General features: G+C 39.9%; 1 protein-coding gene across 4 annotated transcripts in view; it reads right to left on the bottom strand.

Moving 5' to 3' along the window:
• afdna (afadin, adherens junction formation factor a) overlaps positions 1-24,216 on the bottom strand; it is a 234,439-nt gene that overhangs the window by 139,727 nt on the left and 70,496 nt on the right. For all 4 annotated transcript variants that reach the window (XM_059986542.1, XM_059986541.1, XM_059986540.1 and 1 more), the window contains exons 4-6: positions 16,290-16,447; positions 14,260-14,426; positions 12,520-12,677 (exon numbers count right to left, since the gene is read on the bottom strand). In XM_059986542.1, coding sequence (XP_059842525.1) covers positions 12,520-12,677; positions 14,260-14,426; positions 16,290-16,447 — 483 coding nt within the window. The remainder of the gene's footprint in view (positions 1-12,519; positions 12,678-14,259; positions 14,427-16,289; positions 16,448-24,216) is intronic.

The following is a 24,216-nucleotide window of genomic DNA, read 5'->3' on the forward strand; positions in this document are numbered from 1 at the left end:
ACCTTTGCGTTTACGAAAGCATCCGACCCCTGGTCATCCCGCCAGCAACGCCACCTGTCCTACATCTCTGAATACACAACGGATGTCCGGCACGTCTCGGGTAAGGACAATGTCGTCGTGGCGGATGCGCTCTCTCGCCCTACCGTTCATGCCCTTTCCCAAGGGGTAGACTTTGAGGCACTGGCAGAGGCACAGCAGGTAGATGAGGAGATTCCGAGTTACAGGACTGCAGTCTCTGGTTTGCAGCTCCAGGACTTCCCCGTGGGCCCAGGTGAGAGGACCCTACTCTGTGACGTCGCCACCGGCCAGCCCCGTCCGGTCGTCCCCGCAGCCTGGCGGCGACGTGTTTTCGACTCCATTCATAACTTGGCGCATCCCTCCATCCGGACAACTGTCCGGCTGGTTTCCAGCAGGTTCGTTTGGCACGGTCTCCGCAAACAGGTCAGTGAATGGGCCAGAACGTGCATGCACTGCCAGACGGCCAAGGTTCAGCGGCACACCAAAGCCCCACCGCAGCAGTTCCATCCCGCCCACCGGCGTTTCGACCACATTCATGTGGATATCGTGGGCCTCCTGCCAGTGTCGCGCGGAGCGCGTTACCTCCTGACTATCGTGGACCGGTTCACAAGATGGCCAGAGGCGGTCCCGCTCACCGACACCACCTCCGAATCTTGCGCCCGAGCCCTGCTCGCCACCTGGATATCCCGCTTTGGTGTACCAGCCCACATTACCTCCGACAGAGGCGCCCAGTTCACCTCCAGCCTGTGGTCAGCTATGGCCAGCCTTTTGGGGACTCAGCTGCACCACACCACTGCCTACCACCCACAGTCGAACGGGCTAGTGGAGCGTTTCCACCGTCACCTGAAGTCGGCCCTCATGGCCCGCCTGCGTGGAGCCAACTGGGCGGACGAGCTTCCCTGGGTCCTTCTCGGCATCCGCACAGCGCCCAAGGACGACCTGCACGCCTCGTCGGCCGAGTTGGTATACGGCGCGCCCCTGGCCGTCCCCGGGGAGTTCCTACCAGCCCCGAGGGGGCAAGAGGAAGAACCCGCTGCAGTCCTGGGCAGACTTCGCGAGAAGCTCGGTAACCTGGCCCCCATACCCACTTCACAGCATGGGCGGCACCCAACCTGCGTACCCAAAGACCTACGGAACTGTAAGTTTGTGTTTGTACGAAGGGGCGGGCATCGGCCACCGCTGCAGCGGCCATACGAGGGGCCGTTTACGGTGCTCCGGAACAACGGGTCCACGTTCGTGCTGGACGTTGGGGGGAAGGAGGAGGTTTTCACGGTGGACCGCCTCAAGCCGGCCCATGTGGACCTGGCGCAACCGGCCGAGTTTCCGGCGCCTCGGCGCAGAGGCCGACCTCCCAAGCAGGTTCTGGCCCAGGCTGTGGACATTGGGGGGTGTATCGCCGGTTCTGGGGGGGGGTTATGTAGCGCCTCATTTCCTAGCGTATCCGAACCGACTCACAATTAGATAGCCTACGGGGGTTTGCGAGCACAGAGCTTTGGAGCCTCTTCGCCATGGGGGGCCGGTTGACAGAGGCTTAAAAGTGAGGCTGAAGTTTTCGAATAAGGTTTTTCCTTCGACTGCAGTTACCGACTCCGTGTCGTAATTTTAGCGCTGCTTGTAGCACACCGCTACACTACGGCATTTAATTTGCCTAGCAAAACTTAACAGAATTTCAAACGCAGAACTGCGACTTAATTCCTACCAAAACATATTATCTAACTACATTTTAATTATGCTAAAGATTCAATTTGATTTGTGTTCAAATATTATGGTCAAAGCCAATCATATTTGAAAGTTTTACCACCTTTAGAATAGGGATTTTTTTTTAACAAAAGACAATAAGAAGATAGCAGCAGGATTAGACAATTCGGCCCGCTGAGCCTGCTCTGACGTTCAATCCACCAAACTCTTCCGGTAAGATGGTGGCTGCTTGGACGTACAGATTTCAGGGTCCAACCAAAGGTGTATTTGTTTGTCCTTTACAATAGCAAGATACTTGTTTATCAAGAACATCAAGTACTACAGACCCACCCCATTAGCGAGTTACTCAATAGTGGTGGAGCTGGACTTGTTACACACTGTATTGCAGTTTGCTTCAGCCACTCAAGCAAGAAGATAGAGGTCCAACAGACAGTGCAGATGACTGTCTTGAATGTTTTTGTTGTGATTGCAAGACCCTATTGAATATTGGTAATGTACAATGATTCACTGGTTCATTAAAAAGATTAACAACGGGAGAGCTGCATGGCCTCTGTTGTGCTGCAGAATAGGCCCTCATGTTTTGAGGTCACCTGTTGAGGCTAAAGGAGATACTGAATTCTGTACTGGGTTAGGAGTCGTCAACTCCTAGTGCTGCACTGCACAATGTGAAGAACTGCTACAGGCTTGTTCATGCAGTGGAGTAGCTCCAGGACAATATCCATGCACCAATCTACAAGCCATAACACTCAAGGGACTTAAGCTATATTATTTTATATAGTTGAATAACAATTAAACTTTTACTTGATGACCCTAAACCCTCTAACCAATCATGACTGTGTAACACACTGATTAGGACTTTTACTATGCTGTAGATATTTCATTTCAGCAGTTCTGTAAGAGCAATCTGTTCTGCTTTGAGCCTGTTTGGGTTTGAGCTGAGATAAGGGGCTTTATTGTTCAACTTGGGAATGGAATGTCAAGGAATCAAAATGGTAGAATTGGGAGAAGGTTTTAGAGTACTCTGGGTAGAGAGGTCTTTGTTAGCGGGAGCTGGGAGAAGACAAGAAGAAAGATGGCAGAGTGTGCCGTCTCTGTCGCACAAGGTGATTTGTGCAGATGAATGGTTTCAAGGAAGGACTAATACTCTCGTGGGAGAGCCCATTTTTTCAAGATGGATTTTGAGCAACATTCAGAAGGTGTAGTGTGAAAACAACGGCTTCTGAAAGATGTGATCACTACCATGCACATGTGACTGTATATCAGCATAATGGGCCCTTTTTGCTTTTTTTTCTTTCCTTTAATAACTGGTTGCTTAAGTTAACATTCTTACATATACTTTATAATTGTATGCAGTTACAATCTATTTATACACTCCACAGCCCTTTGTGACAACTAATTCCACAGATTCACCACACTCCTGCTTAAGAAATTTGTCCTGATCTCCGTTCTATTTCAAGGCAGTGCCCTCAACCCTTGACTGTCCTATCAAGGAAACATCCTCTACATGTCCACTTTCAGTATCCAGCAGGTTGCAACGAGATCCCACCCACTTATTCTTCTGAACTTTACTGGCTCTTCACTCAGCACTAGAGCATCTGGACAGTGAAGATACATATATCAGGATGCTCTTCACTGACTACAGCTCAGCATTCAACTTTATGATCTCCTCAAAACTAATGACTAAGCTCCTAGACCCAGGCCTTGAAACCTCCTTGTGCAACTGGATACTCTTAATTCCCCACTTGTGGACCCCAGTCAGTACATATAGGCAACATCTCTTCCATAATCACCATCAGAACAGGTGCACCACAAGGCTGTGTGCTTAGCATTCTGTTCTACTCACGACTATGAGGCGAAGTACAGCTCTAATTGCATATTTTAGTTTTCTGACATCACCAGTGTTATTGGCCTAATCAAAGGTAGTGACAAATCAGCATATAGGGAAAATGAAAATCTGGTTGAATGGTGTCACAACAACAACCTCTCACTCAGCATCAGGAAAACCAAAGTGCTGATTATTGACTACAGGAGAAAGAAACCAGAGGTCCACAGTCAGTTCTCATTAGGGCAACAGAATTGTAGAGGATCAGCTTTAAATTTCTTGGCATCAATATCAGCGGATGTGTCCAGATACCGGCATGTGTAAACATAAAGGAATCACAACAGCACCTCTTCTTTCTTAAAAGTTTGCGTAGGAGCAACATGTCATCTAGAACTTTGATTAAACTTCTATAAATGCACTGTGGAGGGCAACCTAAGTGGTTGCATCATGGACTAGTGTGGAAACACCAATGCCCAAGATCAAAAAAGCCACTTGTAAAAATAAAAGCGCTTCTCACAATTGAGCACATCAACCAGGAGCACTGCAACAAGAAAGCAACATCCGTCAAGGACAACCTTGCTTTCCAATCCATGCTTTCTTCTCACTGCTGCCATTGGGAAGGAGACAAAGAAGCCTTAGGTCCCACACCACCAGGATCAGGAACAGTTATTACTCTTCAACCCTTCAGGCTCCTGAACCAACATGGATAACTTCACTCCCTCGATACCAAACTGATTCAACATGCTATGAACTCACTTATAAAGACTCTACAAATCATGTTCTCAGTTTTTTTTTAATATTTACATAGTTTGTTTTCTTTTACATATTGGTTGTTTGCAGTCTGCGTAGTTTTTCCTTGATTCTATTGTATTTTGCTGTTCTACTGTAAAAGCCTGCAAGAAAATGGTGACATGATAATAAACTTACTTTGAACTTTGAAATATGGTCTGAGCTTCATCTGTACATCTTTACGTTTATATTCTGGTCCTCTCCAAATGGGTGTGAACACTACATTTGCCTTCTTTATAACATCAAGTTAACCTTCAGAGAATCCTGATCTAGTACTCTATACATCTCAGATTCCATAATTCACACCCCATTTGACAAATAATTTACAACTCTAATCTTCCCACAAAATTATCTAACCCAATATCTCTAAACTGCATTCCATGGCCAGATCAGCCATGATCTTATCGAATGGGAGAGCAAGCTTAATGTGCCAGATAGCCTACTCCTGCTCCTATTTCTTATACTTTTATCTAGCACTTGTCTGCTGCTCTAACCTGTCCGAATTCTTCTGCAGACTACCCATCTCTGCAAGACTACATTCCTTCACTCATCTTGCTACCATTGACAAACCTGACCACATTGCCATTCAGATCATTAATGTATAAAAGTGAAAAGTTGTGGTCTGAACTCTGCAGAACTCAACTAGTCACCAACAGCCATCCTAGAGAGATCCCATCTATCACCAGTTTTCTGCCTTTCAGCCAACCTTTTATCCATGTTACTCCCTTGCCTCCAACATCATTGGCTCTGATCTTGATTTGTAGCATTGTGTGGAGCATATTAAAGGCCTTTTGGAGTATTTACAGACATCTTCAACCTCACCAATAGTCTGAGGTAAGCAGGCATCAGTCACATCAGTGCTCAAGAAGAATGCGGTAACCTGCCTCAATGACTATTGCCTAGCAGCACTTAGATCCACTACAATGAAGTGCTTCAATAGACAGGTCATGAAGCACATCAACTCTGGCCTGAGGAGCAACCTGGATTTGTTCCAAATGCCTACAATCACAAAAGGTCAACAGCAGATGCCATTTCGTTGACCCTTCACTCAGCTCTAGAACACTTGAACAATGAAGATACATAGGTCAGCATTCAACACTCAAAATTAATCACTATGCTCTAAAACCTGGGCCTCGGTGCTTTCCTGGGCAACCAAATCCTTGATTTCCTCACTGGCAGATCCCAGTTGGTATGGATTGGTAACAAATCTCCTCCACTTTCACCATCATTACAAGAGCACCATAGGGCTATGTGCTTAGCCCCTTGTTCCACTCAATTTATACTTGGTTGAGTGGTGTCACAACCACCTCTCATTCAACATTGGCAAAGAGCTGATTATTGACTACAGGAGGAAGATGCTCGAGGTCCATGAGCCAAACCTCATTAGGACAAGAGTTGCAGAGGTTTAATTTTAAATTTCTTGGTGTCAACATATCAAAGGATCTGTCCTGGTAACAGCACATACAAGCACAGAAGAGACACATCAACACCTTTACCTTCTTAGTTGGCATAGATTTAGCATATCAACTAAAACTTTGATAAACTTCTATAGATGCAGTGGAGAGCATCCTAACTGGTTGCATCACAGTCTGATATGGAAACACCAGTCCTTTGGAATAGAAAAGGCTATAGAAAGAGCCCTTTCTACTACTGAGCACATTTACACAAGAAAGGAGTACCCAAAGATCACCCTGCCTCACCCTTCCAGCCATGTTCTCAACTTACTACTACCAATGGGCAGGAGGTACAGAAGCTTTAGGTCCTACTCCACCAGGTTCAGGAACAGATATTACCCCACAGCCATCAGACTCCTGAACTGGCATAGTTAACTTCATTCAATTCAACTTTGAAGTAATTCTACAACCTACAGACTCACTTTCCCAGGCAACTGACAATACATGTTCGCATTTATTTACAGTTTGTCTTCTTATAACATATTGGTACTTTTGTCAGTCTTTATGTACTTTATTATAAAATTTTAATGTATTTTTCCCCTATAAATGCCTTTAAGAAAATGAATCTCAAAGTAGTACATGGGAACATACATGTAATAATAAATTTACTTTGAACTTCAAAAATCCAAATATCTAATTATGCAAACACAAGGAAATCTACACATGCTGAAAATTCAAGCAACACACACAAAATGCTGGTGGAACTCAGCAGGCCAGGCAGCATCTACAGGAAGAAGCACAGTCAACGTTTTGGGCAGAACCCTTCGTCAGGACATCTAATGATGCTGTCTAACCTCATTGTTAAACACTTTTAGGATTTCTAAGGGCTGACTTCACAATTGTGTAAAAACATTCAAATATTTTCTGTTTGAAAGAGTACGCAAAATTGTGTTTTTGTTCCGTTGTGCTTAATGCAGGCACTTCGATATAACCTGAAATTTCTTGGAGAATGCAGTACCGACAACAACAGGGAGTAATTGCAAAGAGTAAGCTAGAAATACAACACTTCTCAGCCCAACCTCCCACAATACATTATAGTAGAAACTCTGCATAAACAGAGACAATATTCAACTGACTAAACAAGTTCAGGAAGACCTATTTGACAACCATATAGTAACCTTTACAACAAAAAGAGAAGACTCAAAACATAACTATAGCTTGGCTGGTAGGCTGAGCAAACTTGACAAACTATTTCTACATTGGAATCACATTAAATCTCAATACCATATCTACCTGGTCACAGGTGCTATTGTGAACATACACAACAGTGTAGGTATAAATATAATTTGTAGCACTCCTCAACCACTAATATTTTAAATGTGATCAAAGTAAGATTAAAAAAAACAGCTTGACTTGTATTTGATCAACATTTGAATAAAGCACATCTTGCAATGTTGAGGACAAATCTATGGTTGCAGCTATCAAACTAATGACACTAACATTACATTTTAATAATCCTATTTTTAGGCAACACTACTTGTGCTATTGCAAATTACTGTTTATGACATGGTATCTGTGATGGGCAAACGGAATTTGAAAGGGGGTCCAGAGTTGACCCTATGAAGTGTGCTGCTATTGGGGGAGGAGGAGGCGGCAAGCACAAATTGGAGAGAGAGAGAGAGAGAGAGAGAGAGAGAGAGAGAGAGAGAGAGAGAGAGAGAGAGAGAGAGAAGATTTAATGTTATCGTTGCTTTGCTGATTGTTTACCTTTCTCCAAAGACACTTTGCCTACTTGTTAAGATTCCTGCAGAGAGCAGGGTGGAGCCAGTTGATGGACAGCCAGTGTCCAGCATGTGGAGATAAAAAGCAGGTCTGCTGGGACACAGACAGACACACTACAAGACACTGAATGAGCTTTGTGCACCCACGTGAAGGTGGGGGTTTTGGAGGATCGATTCAGTGAATCGATCAGTGGTTCACAGTGTGAGAAGGTGCAACCGGTGGGGAACTATTTGTGTGTCCTTCCTTGCCTGGGTGATAGTTCCACCACTGAAGAACGGTTGTATGTATCTTGGTTATAGTCAGTGTCCACAAAAGGACTTCGGAAGACAACGGGAAGATCAGCAGCAACGGCATCACCTCTCACTCTCTAACATTACTCAACCAACTACCTTGAACAGAACTGAACTCTCTTCATCATATTGTAAGACTGTATCCATTTACCCCTAGATATGAAACAGCCTGGTTTTGGTTCCTATTTCCACACTTCTGTATATATTATTGCTAACATCTTTCATATATTTGCATTTTATAGTACTGTATTGCATAGTTTACTAATAAACACTATTAGCGACTAGTAATACCAGACTCCAAAGAGTTTTCCATTTCTGCTGGTTCTTTAACCCAGTCACGGGGTACGTGACAAAACGAACAAAAACTAAGGCATAAGTTACGTACATTTGATGCTACTTCAATAACTAGTACAAAGCATATTAACACCAAAGAAACAAATCATTTCAGGCTACATCCATACTAGACCGGATAATTTTGAAAATGCTGGTTTCGCGTAAAAACGATAGGCGTCCACACTATGCGTTTTTGAAAATATCTCTATCCACACTGAAGCGGAGATTTCGGCGAATCTCCTCCAGCTCCAGATGCGCAAGATTCATCTACTGAAAACAAGTGACATGTCTGGTGTCGAATCTCGCTGTAGAAGTGCACGTTTGTGTAGTTACACACTAGAAAAACTTAAAACGATGGACAGCTGTTGGCTCTGGCGCAGAAGAATTTAAAACTAAAAAAAAACAAATACTGGAGCGTACGGCAGCAACCGACAGGGAGTTCACGGACAGATTGACCTGGCTGACGACGAACATTGAAAAACTAACCCACTCTGTTGCATTAATAAAGCACCTTGTTAAATGTATAAAACATGTCTGCATCAGTGTTATCTTGTATTTCCATACAATGTTACATTAGGCTTTTACACATCTATTGTCAGAGAAGTACTTGCATAAATAGGTAAACCACCTTCATACGAGCAAGGACAGAAAACAGGGCAAAGTGAGTACAGTATACTTATTTATTCAGTAAATTATGGGTCAAAGTATTTGGTGAGTACATTTCTAACTCTTCTGGCTTCAGTCTCGTTGCCCTCTGTTCTGAAATTGTTAGGTTGCGTTCAAGAAAACAATGAAATAGCCTGCTGCCATCTGATAGCATTTTCAGAAATCTCCGGTTATGCCATCCACACTGATCTGCCCGAGCAGTGTTTTCAAAAATATCCACCTTGGAAAGCGTTTTTGAAAAGTTCCGGTTTCAGGAGACGAAAATGCCGTTTTAGTGTGGACAGAGGGTAAAAACAAAGAGAAAAAGCTTCGGTTACGGTGTTATGAATGAGGAGCAACTCTGATGGGCAGAAGAGTACAGAATAGCCAATGCACCCCCCCCCTTTGGAGAATCGTAAATCGCTACTATTCCGATGCTGTTATCAAAGGAAATGAGAGAGATAAACAGCTCATACAAATTTATGAGAGAGAGGCACAGCACAAGTTGGAATGTCTCCTATTGACAAAGAGAGAGATTACTGCTATTGTCTCTTGGAGAAGGAATTGTGTATTGAGTGCTGTTCTATTCATTGAAACCCCTCAGGGGACAACCAGAGTGGTCTGGTTGAGGGATTGCATCATCCCAACCTGATTGACATCTGAGACCCCGTGAGTGGGGAAAAAAGTAGTGTCTGGGGAACACCCCTCAGACGCACCAGGAGAGACTCTACGAAACCGGTGGGGGTTTGTGTGTGTGTCCACCCTTGCCTGGGTGACGAGTCCTCCACAGAACAGTTTAGCTAAAGGACGCAGAGGGGTCACACGTGAATGGCCATAACAACAACGCATCGAAGGATCAAGATCATAAAAGGAAAGTAAGCAAGTTAATAGCTGTTACTGCTTTTTCTCTCTCTCTCTAACAATTGCAACACAGTGATCAACAACTACCGCAGCCTGCATGAACTGAACTGAACTTTATATTTCCATCGGACAATTCATTATCCCCTAGACAACGATAGAGCTTATTTCTCATTGATTATTATTATACCTGCACTTTTAGGTTTAGTATTGATGACGTATATTATCTGTATATTTGCATTGATATTATTTTTGTGTATTTTTACTAATAAATACTGTTAAAAATAGTATCATCAGACTTCAACGGATACTCCTATCTTTGCTGGTAAGATACCCAGTTATGGGGTTCGTAACAACGGATTTATCCGGCGTAGTGTGGATGTAGCCTCAGTGTTTAAAACAACAATCTGAAACGTGTCATTTAATTTCCACTGTATTAATCAAGAGACTTTCTTCCTAATTCGCACCTTCTATAAAACAAGAGATATCATATTTATTTTATCTGCTGAAAGTGAAGCTTGTTAATTATTCAAAATATATTTACTTACATAATTGTATATACAAACCCCATTTCCAGAAAAGTTGGGATATTTTCCAAAATGCAATAAAAACAAAAATCTGTGATATGTTAATTCACGTGAACCCTTATTTAACTGACAAAAGTACAAAGAAAAGATTTTCAATAGCTTTACTGACCAACTTAATTGTATTTTGTAAATATACATAAATTTAGAATTTGATGGCTTGCAAGGGTGGGTTGAAAAAAGTCTCAAGGTTAAAAATGCTACAAGTTATCTTATGCAGATAAAAACTATCTGCATCTCGTGAATGTGTTCTGAAATAGAGTCAACTGATATTTGATGCTTAGGAGTGGTTCTGTTTAATTTGAACAGTTGACATTTCAGCTATGTCAGGGTGTGAAGTGCTTCCATACCTTACTGAGAGTGATAATTTTATTTTGGTAGAAAACTCAAGTAATGCACTATACAAAGTTGATGAACCACTGTGACTTCAACATAATTAACTACAGGTGGCCCCCATTTTTCGGACGTTCGCTTTACGACAACTCACTGTTACGAAAGACCTGCATTAGTACCTGTTTTCGCTAACCAGAGAGGATTTTCACTTCTGCAAAAAAAAAGACGCCCACTTTATACGTGTGTTTACCCTGAGGAAGACTACCATGACCATGAAGCTTTATGTCGGCAGTTATCTGCACATGCATGTACGTGCATGGGCCAATTTTTTTCTTCAAATCGATTTTGGCTCGCTGTCTTCCCCATTCTGATAAGTGAAACTACACCATACATACAATATTTCTACTTTATATAGGCTGTATATTTATCATATCATTCCTGCTTTTACTAAATGTTCGTGTTATTTGGTATGATTTGGTAGGTTATTTTTTGGGTCTGAGAACACTCAAAAATTTTCCCCATATAAACTAATGGTAATTGCTTCTTCGCTTTACGACATCTTGGCTTACAAATGGTTTCATAGGAATGCTCTACCTTCAGATAGCAGGGGAAACCCAAATTGCTTTTTGTTTTACATTACTTCAAAAGATATTAAACAATATACTTGGTAGACCACTCATCATAACTGTCTGCTTTACTGCTGGCTGTAAATGTGTGCACTTCAAACAGCAGAGGTGCTAAAACAATTTGTAAAAAGATCATATGTTATATCATGCGCCTGCTGAAAATCAATGCATCAAGTGATAATGGGTAGCATCTGACATTTTAAGGATCAAAAATATAATTTCCAAGATGAACTTTGGCAATCATTCAAATCAGAAATGGAGAACAGTACGAAAGTAAATACTAGCTCCCAATTAAGGACAGAATGGAATTAGACTAATATCAGACTCTTAAAAGCATTTGATAAATTAATTGAAAATTACTCCTAAAGGATTTTTATCACCTATAAATTAAAATCCTTGATGTCAAGAATTAACTATAATGAAAACTTAACATAGAAACCCTATACACAATACAGGCCCTTCAGCCCACAATGCTGTGCCGAACATGTACTCACTTTAGAAATTACCTAGGGTTACCCATAGCCCTCTATTTTTCCACATACCTACCAGGAACCTCTTAAAAGACCCTATTGTATCCACCTCCACCACAGTCACCAGCAGCCCATTCCACGCACTCACCACACTCTGCATAAAAAAACATACCCCGACATCCCTTCTGTACCTACTTCCAACCACCTTAAAACTGTACCCTTTTGCGTTAACCATTTCAGCCCTGGGGAAAAACCTGACTATCCACACGATCTATGCCTCTCATCATCTTACATAGCTCCATCAGGTCACCTCTTAACCTCCGTCGCTCCAAGGAGATAAAGCCAAGTTCACTCAACCTATTCTCATAAGGCATGCTCTACAATCCAAGCAACATCCTTGTAAAATCCTCTGCACCCTTTCTATAGTTTCCACATCCTTCCTGTAGTGAGGTGGCCAGACCTGAGCACAGTATTCCATGTGGGGTCTGACCAGAGTTCTGTACAGCTGTAACATTACCTCTTGGCTCTTGAACTCAATCCCACGGTTGATGAAGGCCATTGCACTGTATGCCTTCTTAACCACATGGTCAACCTGCGCAGCAGCTTTGAGTGTTCTATGGACTCGGACCCCAATTTCCCTCTGATCCTCCACACTGCCAGGAGTCTTACCATTAATACTATACTCTGCCATCATATTTGACCTACCAAAATGAACCACCTCACACTTATCTGGGTTGAACTCCATCTGCTACTTATCTGGGGTTGAGCCTTTTTGCAATTGCAGTGACTGACATTTTTATTTACTGAATCAAAAAATTAATTGCCAGGATATTCTTCAATGAAAATGTGTTCTAAGCTAGTATATACATGTACATACCCGAGCTATACAATATTCTTTCGGGTTTTCCTTTTCCAGCCCATATTTCTCAAGGGCTTCTCCAACAGCAAAGTCTGATGTATCAGTTGTTGACAGCAAGATGGTCTTGTAGGGGATATTCGGCTTTAAGCTATCTGCATAAATTCGAAGAGTGCCACCTACATCAAAAGCAAATACAAATTCATAATGTTTATAAATGTTCAATTAGAACTGGACCAGGAACTTTTGTAATACAGTCATGGAGTTGTATAGCACTGTAAAGGATCATTCAGCCCACTACATCCATGCCAACCTTACCCCTCCCCCCCCTCATCTACATTAAGATATTGTCCTAATCTGGGTAAATGACATTAAACACAAGAGATTCTGCAGATGTTGGAAATCCAGAGCAACACATACAAAACACTGAAGGAATATCCATGGTCAAGAGCGATGTTTCAAGCCAAGACCATTCATCAGGAGCTGATGAAGGATCTCAGCCCAAAACATCGAGCAATACTTTTGTTTCTTGCCTAGTTAAGTGTCTGTCTAAGTACATCTCTAAGCGCATTAATTTTCACCTCCTCTACAGTACATTCCAAATATCACACTATAAAAACACTTACCCCAACAGCTCCTTTAAATCTCCCTTGTAAAACAATGCCCTCATTTTTTTTTAAATTAACTACCCTGTCAATGGCTCTCTCAGGTCATTCTTCAGCCTGTATCTCTCCAGGGAAAACAAGCCCAGTCTTCAATCTCTCCCCACAATGCTCCCTCTGCCCATTTCAGCTACACACCAATCCACCTTTCCTATTAACACTCTAGTTGAAATCAGAAATAATAAAAATCTTGCCTGTCACAATCACTCGCCCTTTCAGAATCATTTCCTGTCCCAGTCCCATTTTCTCTTCTCAGGATATACCCACTCACATGTACATTCTACCCTTGTTTGCGATATCCATGAACAATCGATAGCTTTTTTAAAAAAAAACATGCACTGACTTCTCCACTGCGATCTAACCTCTATTGCTGGCATAGCACAACTTGTTCTAGCCAAACGTTCAAAAAGCTAAAACTTTTCCCTTCAGGCCACCATGTACCACCACCTACTAATTCTGAGAAATGACTTGGGGCAATTCGTTGCAGTCCCATACATCCAGTTACTAGTTTACCACAAGTAGTTTCCAAATTCCACAAACTCCATTTAAAAAAAATCTAATATTGACTGCATGTATTGCTATGCAAATCCAATTCCTGCTGAAATTTTCATTTGTATTCTTAGCATCAGGTTTTTCCAATGCTCATTTGATTTATCCTCATTTTCCACTCATCTTAATCTCCCATTCAAACGTCTTGGACCACAATGTTACTGAAGGATACCGGCAACCAAAGACTTTCTTCCATGTTTAAACCAAGGCATACAAATCAGGTTTCAATGCCCTTATTCTCTGTAATCTACAATACCTCCTTAAACTCCATTTCTTAAACTCACCACCCCCTCACTCCCATCAGTCCATGGCTCAAACTGGTCCAGATGAAAGATCTTCAAACTGTCAATTGTTGCTTGACCAACTGAGTTCCTCCAGTGCTTTTTGTGGTGCAAAATTCTTTTCCACAACGCTCATCCTACATGTCCTCAATGGACAACAATCGCTTGCCATGTTCTTGATACCAACACAACTACCAAAATTTCCTTTACTTCAATATCTGATTTTGTTTGAACACTGAAAATGATATGCCAACAGCAGATGTCAATACCTGAGTCAGGCCGTCCATCACCACTACGGAATTCTTGCATTCTCTGTTCTAGCTTTTGCTGGCGTCTTCTTTTCATAACTACTTCAGGGTTAGAAATTGTACGAGTGAAGCTAGTCTCCGGCATGTCTTTGTATACTTCTGCTGCAATATGTGAACTTGAGTTCTCACTGTGGTAGAAAGATATTAACCACTAAAACGTTACATGGAAGAAAATAACTATCCCATAGAAAACATGCAAAATTTTAGTATCTTTTAATAAACCCAAAAATATAAATTCAGAAATTCTCCTGAGAACAAACTTATGTCCATTTTTACTACAGGTAAATTTGTGATTTGTGAACAGCTATTCTGATAAGAAACATTAAGGTTTTTTTCTTGGTCAAGTTGCACATCGGTTTGATTGGGTTGAAGAACAAAAATCTTGTTTATTGCCAATAAGCACATTGAGGGATTTTTATGACCTGTACCGTTATTTATATTTTTATCTCACTTTCCTATTCTGGATTGAGATTTTTGGGGATGGTTTTTCAGGGAACTCAGTCTTGAACGCTGCCCTGAGAAACTTCAACATAGTTCTTCAGATCACTGGCCAACACAAGAACAATTTCTTAATGCTGTAAAAAAAAATCCAGACAGAAAGAGGTTTTCCTATCATTCTGACCAAGCTCAATTTATTTATTTTTCTTTTGTTTAAAAAAAGGTCAAAGACTCTTCATCAGTAGGGTCCTGGCAAGGGGTGTCAACCTGTATCATCAACTTTGTTCTTCACTAAGCATTTTTACCATTTAGTGTTTTTAATTTAGATTTCCAGCATCTGTAGGATTTTTTTCCAATTTTTCTTGGCTTCCATATCCCACTTTAACAACTTCAGCATCAACATCATAGATTGTCATTCTTAACTCTTAGTTAAAATTCACCAATTCAGTACAGGTGGCCCTCATTTTTCAAACGTTTGCTTTAGGACAGCTCACTGTTACAAAAGACCTACATTAGTATCTGAAAAAAAGACGCCCGCTTTATATGTGTATTTACCCAGAGGAAGACTACCATGACCGTGAAGCCTTGTGCGAGCAGTTGCAAACAATCGATTTTGGCTCGCTGTCTCCCGATTCTGATAAGTGAAACTACACCATACATACAATATTTCTACTTTATATAGGCTGTATATTCATCATATCATTCCTGCTTTTACAATATGTTCATGTTATTTTAGGTTGTGTGTGTTATTTGGTATGATTTGGTAGGTTATTTTTTGGGTCTGGGAACACTCAAAAAATTTTCCCAGATAAATTAATGGTAATTGCTTCTTTGCTTTACGACATTTCGGCTTACAAACAATTTCACAGGAACGCTCTATCTTCAGATAGCGGGGGGATCCCTCATAATCTAACTATGGCAAATAAAATCTAGTTGAGGAGGTGAAGGTTTTGCCAAGTGCTGTTTGTTAGCATACTGACATTAATTTGGGTCAAGAATAACCATTTAACCCCATGCACCTGTTAAGGAGACCTTCCATTATTCTACTAAATGGCTGAGAATAGAACGCAAAGGTGGCAATTATCCACACTGGATTAGCTCTCCTTTCAGTGGCTCGGTCCTAATGGTGAATGGTAGAAGAATAAGGTTGAGGTTGATAGGCACGTGAGGGATAATACTTACATGGGAGTGGAGGAGTAGCACTGATGAGGCTGCTCTGAGAGCCAGTGAGAGAGGTCAACATACTTTTTGTACATCAAAAGGAAATATGCATTTAATAAAGCGACATGGCTCTGAATCATAACTCTTCTAAAATCATGTTAACATTTTTTCTATTTCCATGTATATTTTAGAAGTACTCTTCAAAGTCCAATAAAATACACAGCTTGAATTTTAAATTGTATTCAAATTTTCTTCAGAGAATGTAAGAAGATAGAGTTTTCTAGTGTTAAGTTGGACTACCACCACTTTGGAATACAATAAAGCTCAACTGAATATTGGAGGAACTATATGCGGAGGAAGATTGTGAAGTATAACAACTTATTACTGCTTACCCATCACCACTGGGGATAGGTCTCTCATCATCTGCAGTTTGCATTAGTGCTTCCTTTTCTCGCTTCTTTTTCTCCCTCTTCTCTTTCTTTGATAGTGTTCTTTTAAAGTTCTGGATTACACCTTCTTTCTCTTTTTCTGGACCATTACTCTGAGACTTCTGCAAATCAAGATAACAGAACATCACTTAGTTCTGATGGTGCACATAGTCTTCAACACTACCATCACAAAGAAAAATTAATTAAACTAGTCACTTGTTCAATAATTTATTCAGAAACCACTCATCTATTTGCAAGTTCCTATTTATAGCCATTTTGAGTCAAGCAAAAAGTTCTGCAAATTCATCAATTGCAGCTCCTCTTTTTATGCATGAGTGACATGCAAAAATGTTCCTTCAACAAGCTCGCTCAGTCTGATTAGTCTGAACGTCTAATATCAGTTAAAATAGACTGGACTATCATAATAAGTTTCAGTAAGTACTGACCTTAAAGCTTAGAAAGTCATTTGGAATTTTAGTTCAAATACAAAACTTAAAAGTTGAGCTTACTATCAGATGCTCAAGTACTTGCTGGAAAAACTTAACTCGTCACAGCATCACAACACAGGTCATATATAAACAGCAGTTACAAGAAATGCAAGCAGCATATTGCAACAAAAGCCTTAGTGCATTTTTAATGCTTAATATTTCTTTAGGAACATTATAAAGTAGTAACTTAAAATCTCAAATAAATCTGTAAGAAATTTAAATCATAGACCAATTCTATTTCCATACAGCATAATAGACATTGTTACCTGGTATCCAGAACAAAGCAACAAAACTGTCCAATGTCAGAAAATGATTCATAATTCAACAGCTCTTGCTCAATAAGAATATCAATTGAGTCAAAATCCACAATAGCCACCAAGAATAAGTTGAAACTACCCAAAAAAGTGTCAAATCACTTGAACAAAAGCAAAATAATGAACTGACAAGATTAAAAAAAGCAAAGTTCAACCCAAGTTCAAAATTTTAATTTCACATTTTCTTACCAAAATTGATAAGCTAGTTTCAAATAAAAAGTAAATACTTTACCTCATTTTGATGAGGATCTTTTCAATTCTGCAGATTTTAATTCATTTGTAAGAAAGACCATCTGTCTGTGTCATTGTTTTTTTAAATTTTTTTTCTAAGGGGCTCAAAATTGCTCACAATACTCCAAGTATGGACTGACCAAAGCCTATAAAAGCCTTAGCATCACATGCTTGCTTTTATATTTTAGTCCTACCAAAATGAATTTACCTTCCTTACCACCGACTCCACCCATAAGTTAACATTTAGGGAATCTTCCACAAAGACTCTGCTCTGTCATGGACAATCTCTGTACCAGCTGCGAAAGGAGGAAGGTTGGGCATGGGACTAGCAATCACTTCCCATAAAAACCCAGAGCTACAAAAAAAAAGCCAACAGAAGCTCCAAACACCTCATCCCTGGGAGAGGGAGGATCATCACCCAGAAGACGTAAGAAGTCGTGAGGCAGAAGCAGGAGCCAGAGGGCCGATCAACCTTCGCCCCAGGACAGAGGTCTCTGGTGAGCAGTATGAAGACTTCCAAGCCCCTTTGCACCTCTGATTTTTGAATATTCTCCCTGCTTAAAAAGTAGTATATGCCTCTTTCCTATACAATATTCCATCTGTCACTTCTTCACCCATTCTCTCAATCCGTCTAGGTCCTTCAGCAGACTCCCTGCTTCAACATTACCTTCCCCTCAAAGTCTTTGTATCATCTGCAAACATGGCCTTAAAGTCATTACTTCCTTCACCCAAATCACTGATATATAATGCGAAGAAGTGGTCCCAACACTGACCCTTGTGAAACACCATTATTCACAGGCAGCCAATCATAACGACCTCCTTTATTCTCATTCTTTGCCCCCCAGCAGTCAATAAAACTCTCCACATCTTTCTTGTAATACCATAGGTTGTTATATTGTTGTAATCCCTGCTGTTATCCCCTTCCAATCAACTTTGGCCAGCTCCTCTCTCATGCCACTGTAGTTATTTTTGCTCCACAGTAATATTAATACATCTGACTTTAGCTTCTCCCTCTCACACATCAGGGTGAATCCCAAGGGTTCCTTTACCTTAAGCTCCCTAATCAAATCTGGTTTATTATACAACACCCAATCCAAAATTGCCTTTCTTCTAGTGAACTCAACCACAAGCTGCTCTAAAAAGATTTCTTAGGCATCGCCTTTTGGAGGTGTCCTGGATGCTGGGAGGCAAGTGCCCATAATGGAGCTAGCTTTCTGCAGCTTTTTCTAATCCTGTGGTGGCCGCTCCATACCAAATGGTGATGGGACTAGTTAGAATTCTATCCTGGTACATCTGTAGAAATTTGCGGGACTCAGCTGGAGACGCTCATGGAGTGAGTACTGTTTTGGATTCGCTCCATAACCTTTACTTTTTTTAACCTTTGATCACCCTTATTCAGCTTATTTTTACCTATACCGAAAGTTTCTTTATTCATTTTTTTTTTGGATTTACTGCCAAGAGTTTGTTGTGAACTTTTGAAGATATGCAAACAGAAATGTCTCTCAGGTCTAAGGGACGGGATCCCGGACGTAATCCGAATGGTAACGGAAAAAAGCAGGCTCCGACACAACAAACTCAATTAACTTTTGAATTGCTTATGGAGGTTTTGGATATAAAATTTGCTGAACTACAACAATTTTTTAAAGAAGATATAAAGGCTTTTCAAGAGTACATGGTTAAGACGGATTTAGTAATTAAACAGCAACAAGCTCTTATTGCGTCTCTGCAAGAAGATGCTCGGAAGCGAGATTTGACTATTGGAAAACTGCAACAGGATTTAATTTCGACCATTAAGCTGATGGAAGCCCTTAAAGCCAAGAGTGACGATTTTGAGAATCGGTCCAGAAGACAGAACTTACGTATACTTGGTCTTCCAGACGGCATAGAAAAAGATGACCCTTCGATATATTTTGCTCAACTTTTAAAAGAAGCGTTTCCGATGATTTTCCCGAATAGCCCCCTTTATTGGATTGGGCACATAGAATTCGGCGTCGATCACCGAGTGCTACAGACAAACCTTCGGTGGTAATTGTCCGGTTCCATTATGTACATGACAAAGAACAACTTATAAGAGCTTCTCGTCGAGCAGGAATGATTAAATTCAAAGATTTTTGCTTCCGCCTGATCGAAGATTTTAGTCCAGACCTTTTAAAAAGAAGGCTTCTTTTTAAACCGTTGATGGCTGAATGTTATGAGAAAAATCTGAAACCTGCGCTTCTATACCCTGCGAAGCTTCGAATATCTCCGTCGAATGCTCCACGACAGGTTTTCATTTCAACTTCAGAAGCGAGAAAATATCTGGAGGAGAACTTCCCTACTGCTACAGACACCAGTCTCTAATAAATGAACGGTTCTCATCGTGTAAGATGGTTCTCGATCTCTTAAACCAGAATTAAAATCTGGTTATTGGTGTAGGTTCATCCTACACTTTATACTTAAGTTAAAGTGTGTTTGCGTCATATTAATTGTTTTGCCTTATACACTTTAATCATTTAACTACATATTTGTCTATTAACTTTGTTCCTTCGAAGGTATATTTTTAATTCTTTGAAGGTGAATTTTTCCTTGATTAAGATGGTGGTTTTTTGGAAAAGATTTTTGGTTTTGCTTAAGATGGCGTTATGTTTATATTTTTCGCGTTTCTTCCATACAATGCATCGCTTATCTTAGCTTAAATATTTTTTGTTTTGTCTGGGCCAGAGCCCGATTTATAAGTTTTTTTTAGTGATTATATTTTTATTCTTTTTACAACTAACTATACTTAGAAATATGGTTTTTATTAGAGCGATTTTAATTTTTAAAGTTGGGGTGATTCTTTTATATATATCCTTTTTATATGGAGTGTTCTTCAGCTGACATGGGGGTAGGATTAGTCTTACTTTTTCTCTTTTTAAGTCATATTTTGGCTTTTTCTCTTTTTCTCGGGGGGTGGGGGGATGGTCTGTTTTCTAATTCTATTTTTTTTGTACCAGTTTGTGTTAGTTTTTTTATTTGGGCTGTTTTTGAACTTCAAATATGTCTGTGTTGTCGTCACTTCCGGGTCTTCTCACTACTTTTGTTCCTCTTCCGGGTGCATGAGTTTATAAGTTGGTTAACCCTTTTTAAACCAAAGGGTTGATTATAGAATTATGGCTCAGACCATTAATTTTGTGTCTTGGAATACTAATGGTTTAAATCATCCAATTAAACGAAAGAAGATTTTCAAAGTATTCCAAAGACTTAATGCTCATATCATTTTTGTACAAGAAACTTATGTGAGGAGGGAGGACAAATTTCATTTTTTTAGATTTTGGCGGGGTCAACAGTATCACGCAAATTCGAATGCTAAAGTAAAAGGAGTTTCAATTTTTATTGACTCCTCTATTTCATTTGTTCAACATGATATTTTTTCGGATCCGAATGGCAGATTTTTGTTAATTACGGGTTTACTTTGTAATAAAAAGGTTGCTTTGGTTAATGTTTATGCTCCAAATGTGGATTGTCCTGACTTTTTTAAGTTTTTATTTACTTCTTTACCCAATCTAAACGAATATAAGTTAATAATGGGTGGTGACTTTAATTGTTGTTTAAATCCTCTGATGGATAAATCTTTATCTATTCAGACTTTACCTAATAAATCAGCCACTTGTATTAACTCTTTTTTGACTGACAATGGAGTTTTTGATATTTGGAGATTTCGGTATCCTAATGACAAAGAGTTTTCTTTTTTCTCACATGTTTATCACTCTTATTCAAGAATTGATTATTTTTTTGTAGACTCGTTTTATTCCATTGGTAATCGGTTGTAACTATGATATTATAGCTATCTCTGATCATGCTCCGTTATTACTTTCTATGAAATTTACGGATACAGCTTCTAATGCTAGACAATGGCGATTTGACTCTACCTTGTTGCAAGACTCTGAGTTTATAAAATTTATGGAGGAGCAGATTGACTTCTTCTTCTCAACTAATTCTACAGATGATATTTCCTGCGGAACACTTTGGGACACTTTTAAAGCTTATATACGTGGACAGATTATTTCTTATTCTGTTGGTTTGAGGAAACGTATCAAGATGGAAACTCTTTTATTGGTTGATAAAATTAAAGAGATTGATAAGAAATATTCGATTGCTCCTAGTAAGGAGCTTTACAAACAAAGGGTTGAACTTCAAATGGAACATAGTTTGAAAATCAATTAATGAAAACTAAATCTGATTTTTATATACATAGTGATAAATCTGGTAAACTGTTAGCTAGTCAATTGAAGAATGCCTTGGTTAAACGTCAAATCACTAAGATTGGTCAGCAGAATGGGAATCTTTCAGTTAATCATGATGAGATAATTAAGGCATTTCAAGATTTCTATACCTCCCTGTATCAATCTGAATTTCCTCAAGATTATAATACCATGTCTGATTTTCTTGGAAAATTAAATTTTCCAAGGTTATCATCTGATGATCTTTTGATATTGGATACTCCTATTACGGATGTAGAAATTAAAGGGGCTATTTCCTCAATGAATTCTGGGAAAACACCGGGTCCAGATGGTTATACGGTTGAATTTTTAAAAAATTTTTCCGCTACTCTTTCCCCTTGGTTAGGTAAGGTTTTTGAGGAAGCCATTAGATTAGGGAATTTGCCACAATCTTTTTATAGAGCTTCCATTTCTTTAATATTGAAGAAAGATAAAGACCCTACTAACTGTGCTTCTTATAGACCTATATCTTTATTGAATGTAGACTCCAAGATTTTTTCCAAGTTACTGGCATCTAGATTGGAGAAGGTATTACCCAAAATTATTTCAGATGATCAAACTGGCTTTATTAAAAATCGTTATTCTTTTTTTAACATTAGGAGATTGTTGAATATTGTTTATACTCCCTCACATGATACTTCAGAATGTGTGATTTCATTAGATGCGGAGAAAGCATTTGACAGGACCATTTATTCAACATTTTCATATGATGTAATATGACCCTGTGCCAAGTTCATTTGATTTCCCAGCTTTTAGCTTATGTATTTTGAGAGGACCGGAAGTGACGGCATTGATGAATACTTATTTTTGTGAGATATTATAAACAGCACCCCCCCCCTTTTTTTCCCTCTCTTTTTTTTGTTTCTTTTTTATTACTTATTAGTTATAGTTATTAGATTAGCTAGTTTTGCATTATAAAAATTTTTTTTTGTTTTTTTTTCTTTCCTTTCTCTGTTTTCTTTATATTATACATTATGAAATATTTAGATTTACTATGTCCATACATATATCTTATGGCTTAGGTCTTGGTAAACTCATATATATTGTAACTATTATGTATGTTTTTTTTTCATATGTAATGGAATGTGTATGTTGGTAATTTCTTTATCAATATATCATTTGTATTCTGTCCATATTACTAATACTAATAAAAAGATTTAGAAAGAAATTTGCCAGAGTCTTTGGTGACATACCAATTCTTCTCAAACTCCTAAAGGAATATAGGCGCTGTTGTGCCTTCTTTGTAATTGTTTCAATATGTTGGGCCCAGGATAGAACCTCTAGGGATGTTGACATGAAGGAACTTGAAAATGCTCATCCTTTCCACTCTGATTCCTCGATGAGTTTTGGTGTGCACGAGCTTGTTGCTGTGGCACTACTCAAACAGCTGATCTATCCCACTCCTGCACACCTCATTATCATCTGAAATTCTGCCAACAATAATTATCTTCTTTCCCTTATTGGCACATGGTAGAGGCAGCAATCCAAAGATTACAATTTTGGAGGTCCTGCTTTTTAGCTTTCTGTCTAACTCTCTATATTCTCTCTTCAGGATCTCCTCCCTTTTCCAATCCATGTTGTTGATACCCATATGCATTATAACTTCTGGTTGCTCACTCCCCTTTTAGAATGCTGTGGACCCGAACTGAGACATCCCCGACTTTGGCACCTGGAAAACAACATAACATCCAGGTGTCTCTTTCACATTCACTGAATCTCCAGCCTGTTCCTCTAACCAAGGAATCCCTTATCACTACTGCACACCACTTCTCCCCACTGCCTTTCTGAACAGAGCCATACTCAGTGCCAGAGACCCAGTTCCTTCTGTTAGGCCATCCCTTCCAGCAGTGATTTCCATTATTGAGGGGAACAGTCACATGGGTACTCTACATTTTCTATTCCCTTTCCTCTCCTGACAGTCTACTAGGTACCTGCTTCCTGTAACTCTGATAACCTCTCTGTAGCTCTTAACACAATCCCTAAGAATCTACAGCTTGCTGCATTTCATGCAAGTGTAGTTATCAGGGAGACTGGAGGTCTCCCAGAGTTTCCACATTTTACACGATGAACATACCACTAACCCTGGATCCATTCTGACTACTCTAGCTACTAATAGACAAAGGAAAAAAAAGCTGACTAGAAACTTGCTTAGAGCCTCTACCTGTTCATGCCAAAGCCTGACCACTAATTCTGTCCAACTCCTACAATGGCTGATCATACTCGACCTTCCTTTCCCAACAGATCCCATTTACAGCCCTTAGTCGCCTCCACAGCTCTCAGGCCAGCCTGAGTCACTCTCTCTCCTTGACCTGTTTACCACCCTTCCTCACCTGTATCTATCTTTCGCTTGCCAGCTCTTGCCCACCTTTTGTTCTCCAGAATAGCGGTATCTTAGAAACATGTGTAATACATTGATCAAGGAAAATACAGCTTTAAAACAAAATTTAAAGCACGACAAAAAATTTGTGGCAACAAATGTGAGTTCATCCACTTTGGATGCAAAAAGGGCAAACTTGGTTTGCCTTAAAGTTTGACAGCATATTTCTCAAAATGCCATTTTCCTAAAGCATTACAGGGAATATCTCCTCCCTTCTCTGGCTGTAATTTAGAATTACATCTG

This window comes from Hypanus sabinus, chromosome 12 (assembly GCF_030144855.1).
Source record: "Hypanus sabinus isolate sHypSab1 chromosome 12, sHypSab1.hap1, whole genome shotgun sequence".
NCBI classification, from domain to species: Eukaryota; Metazoa; Chordata; class Chondrichthyes; order Myliobatiformes; family Dasyatidae; genus Hypanus; species Hypanus sabinus.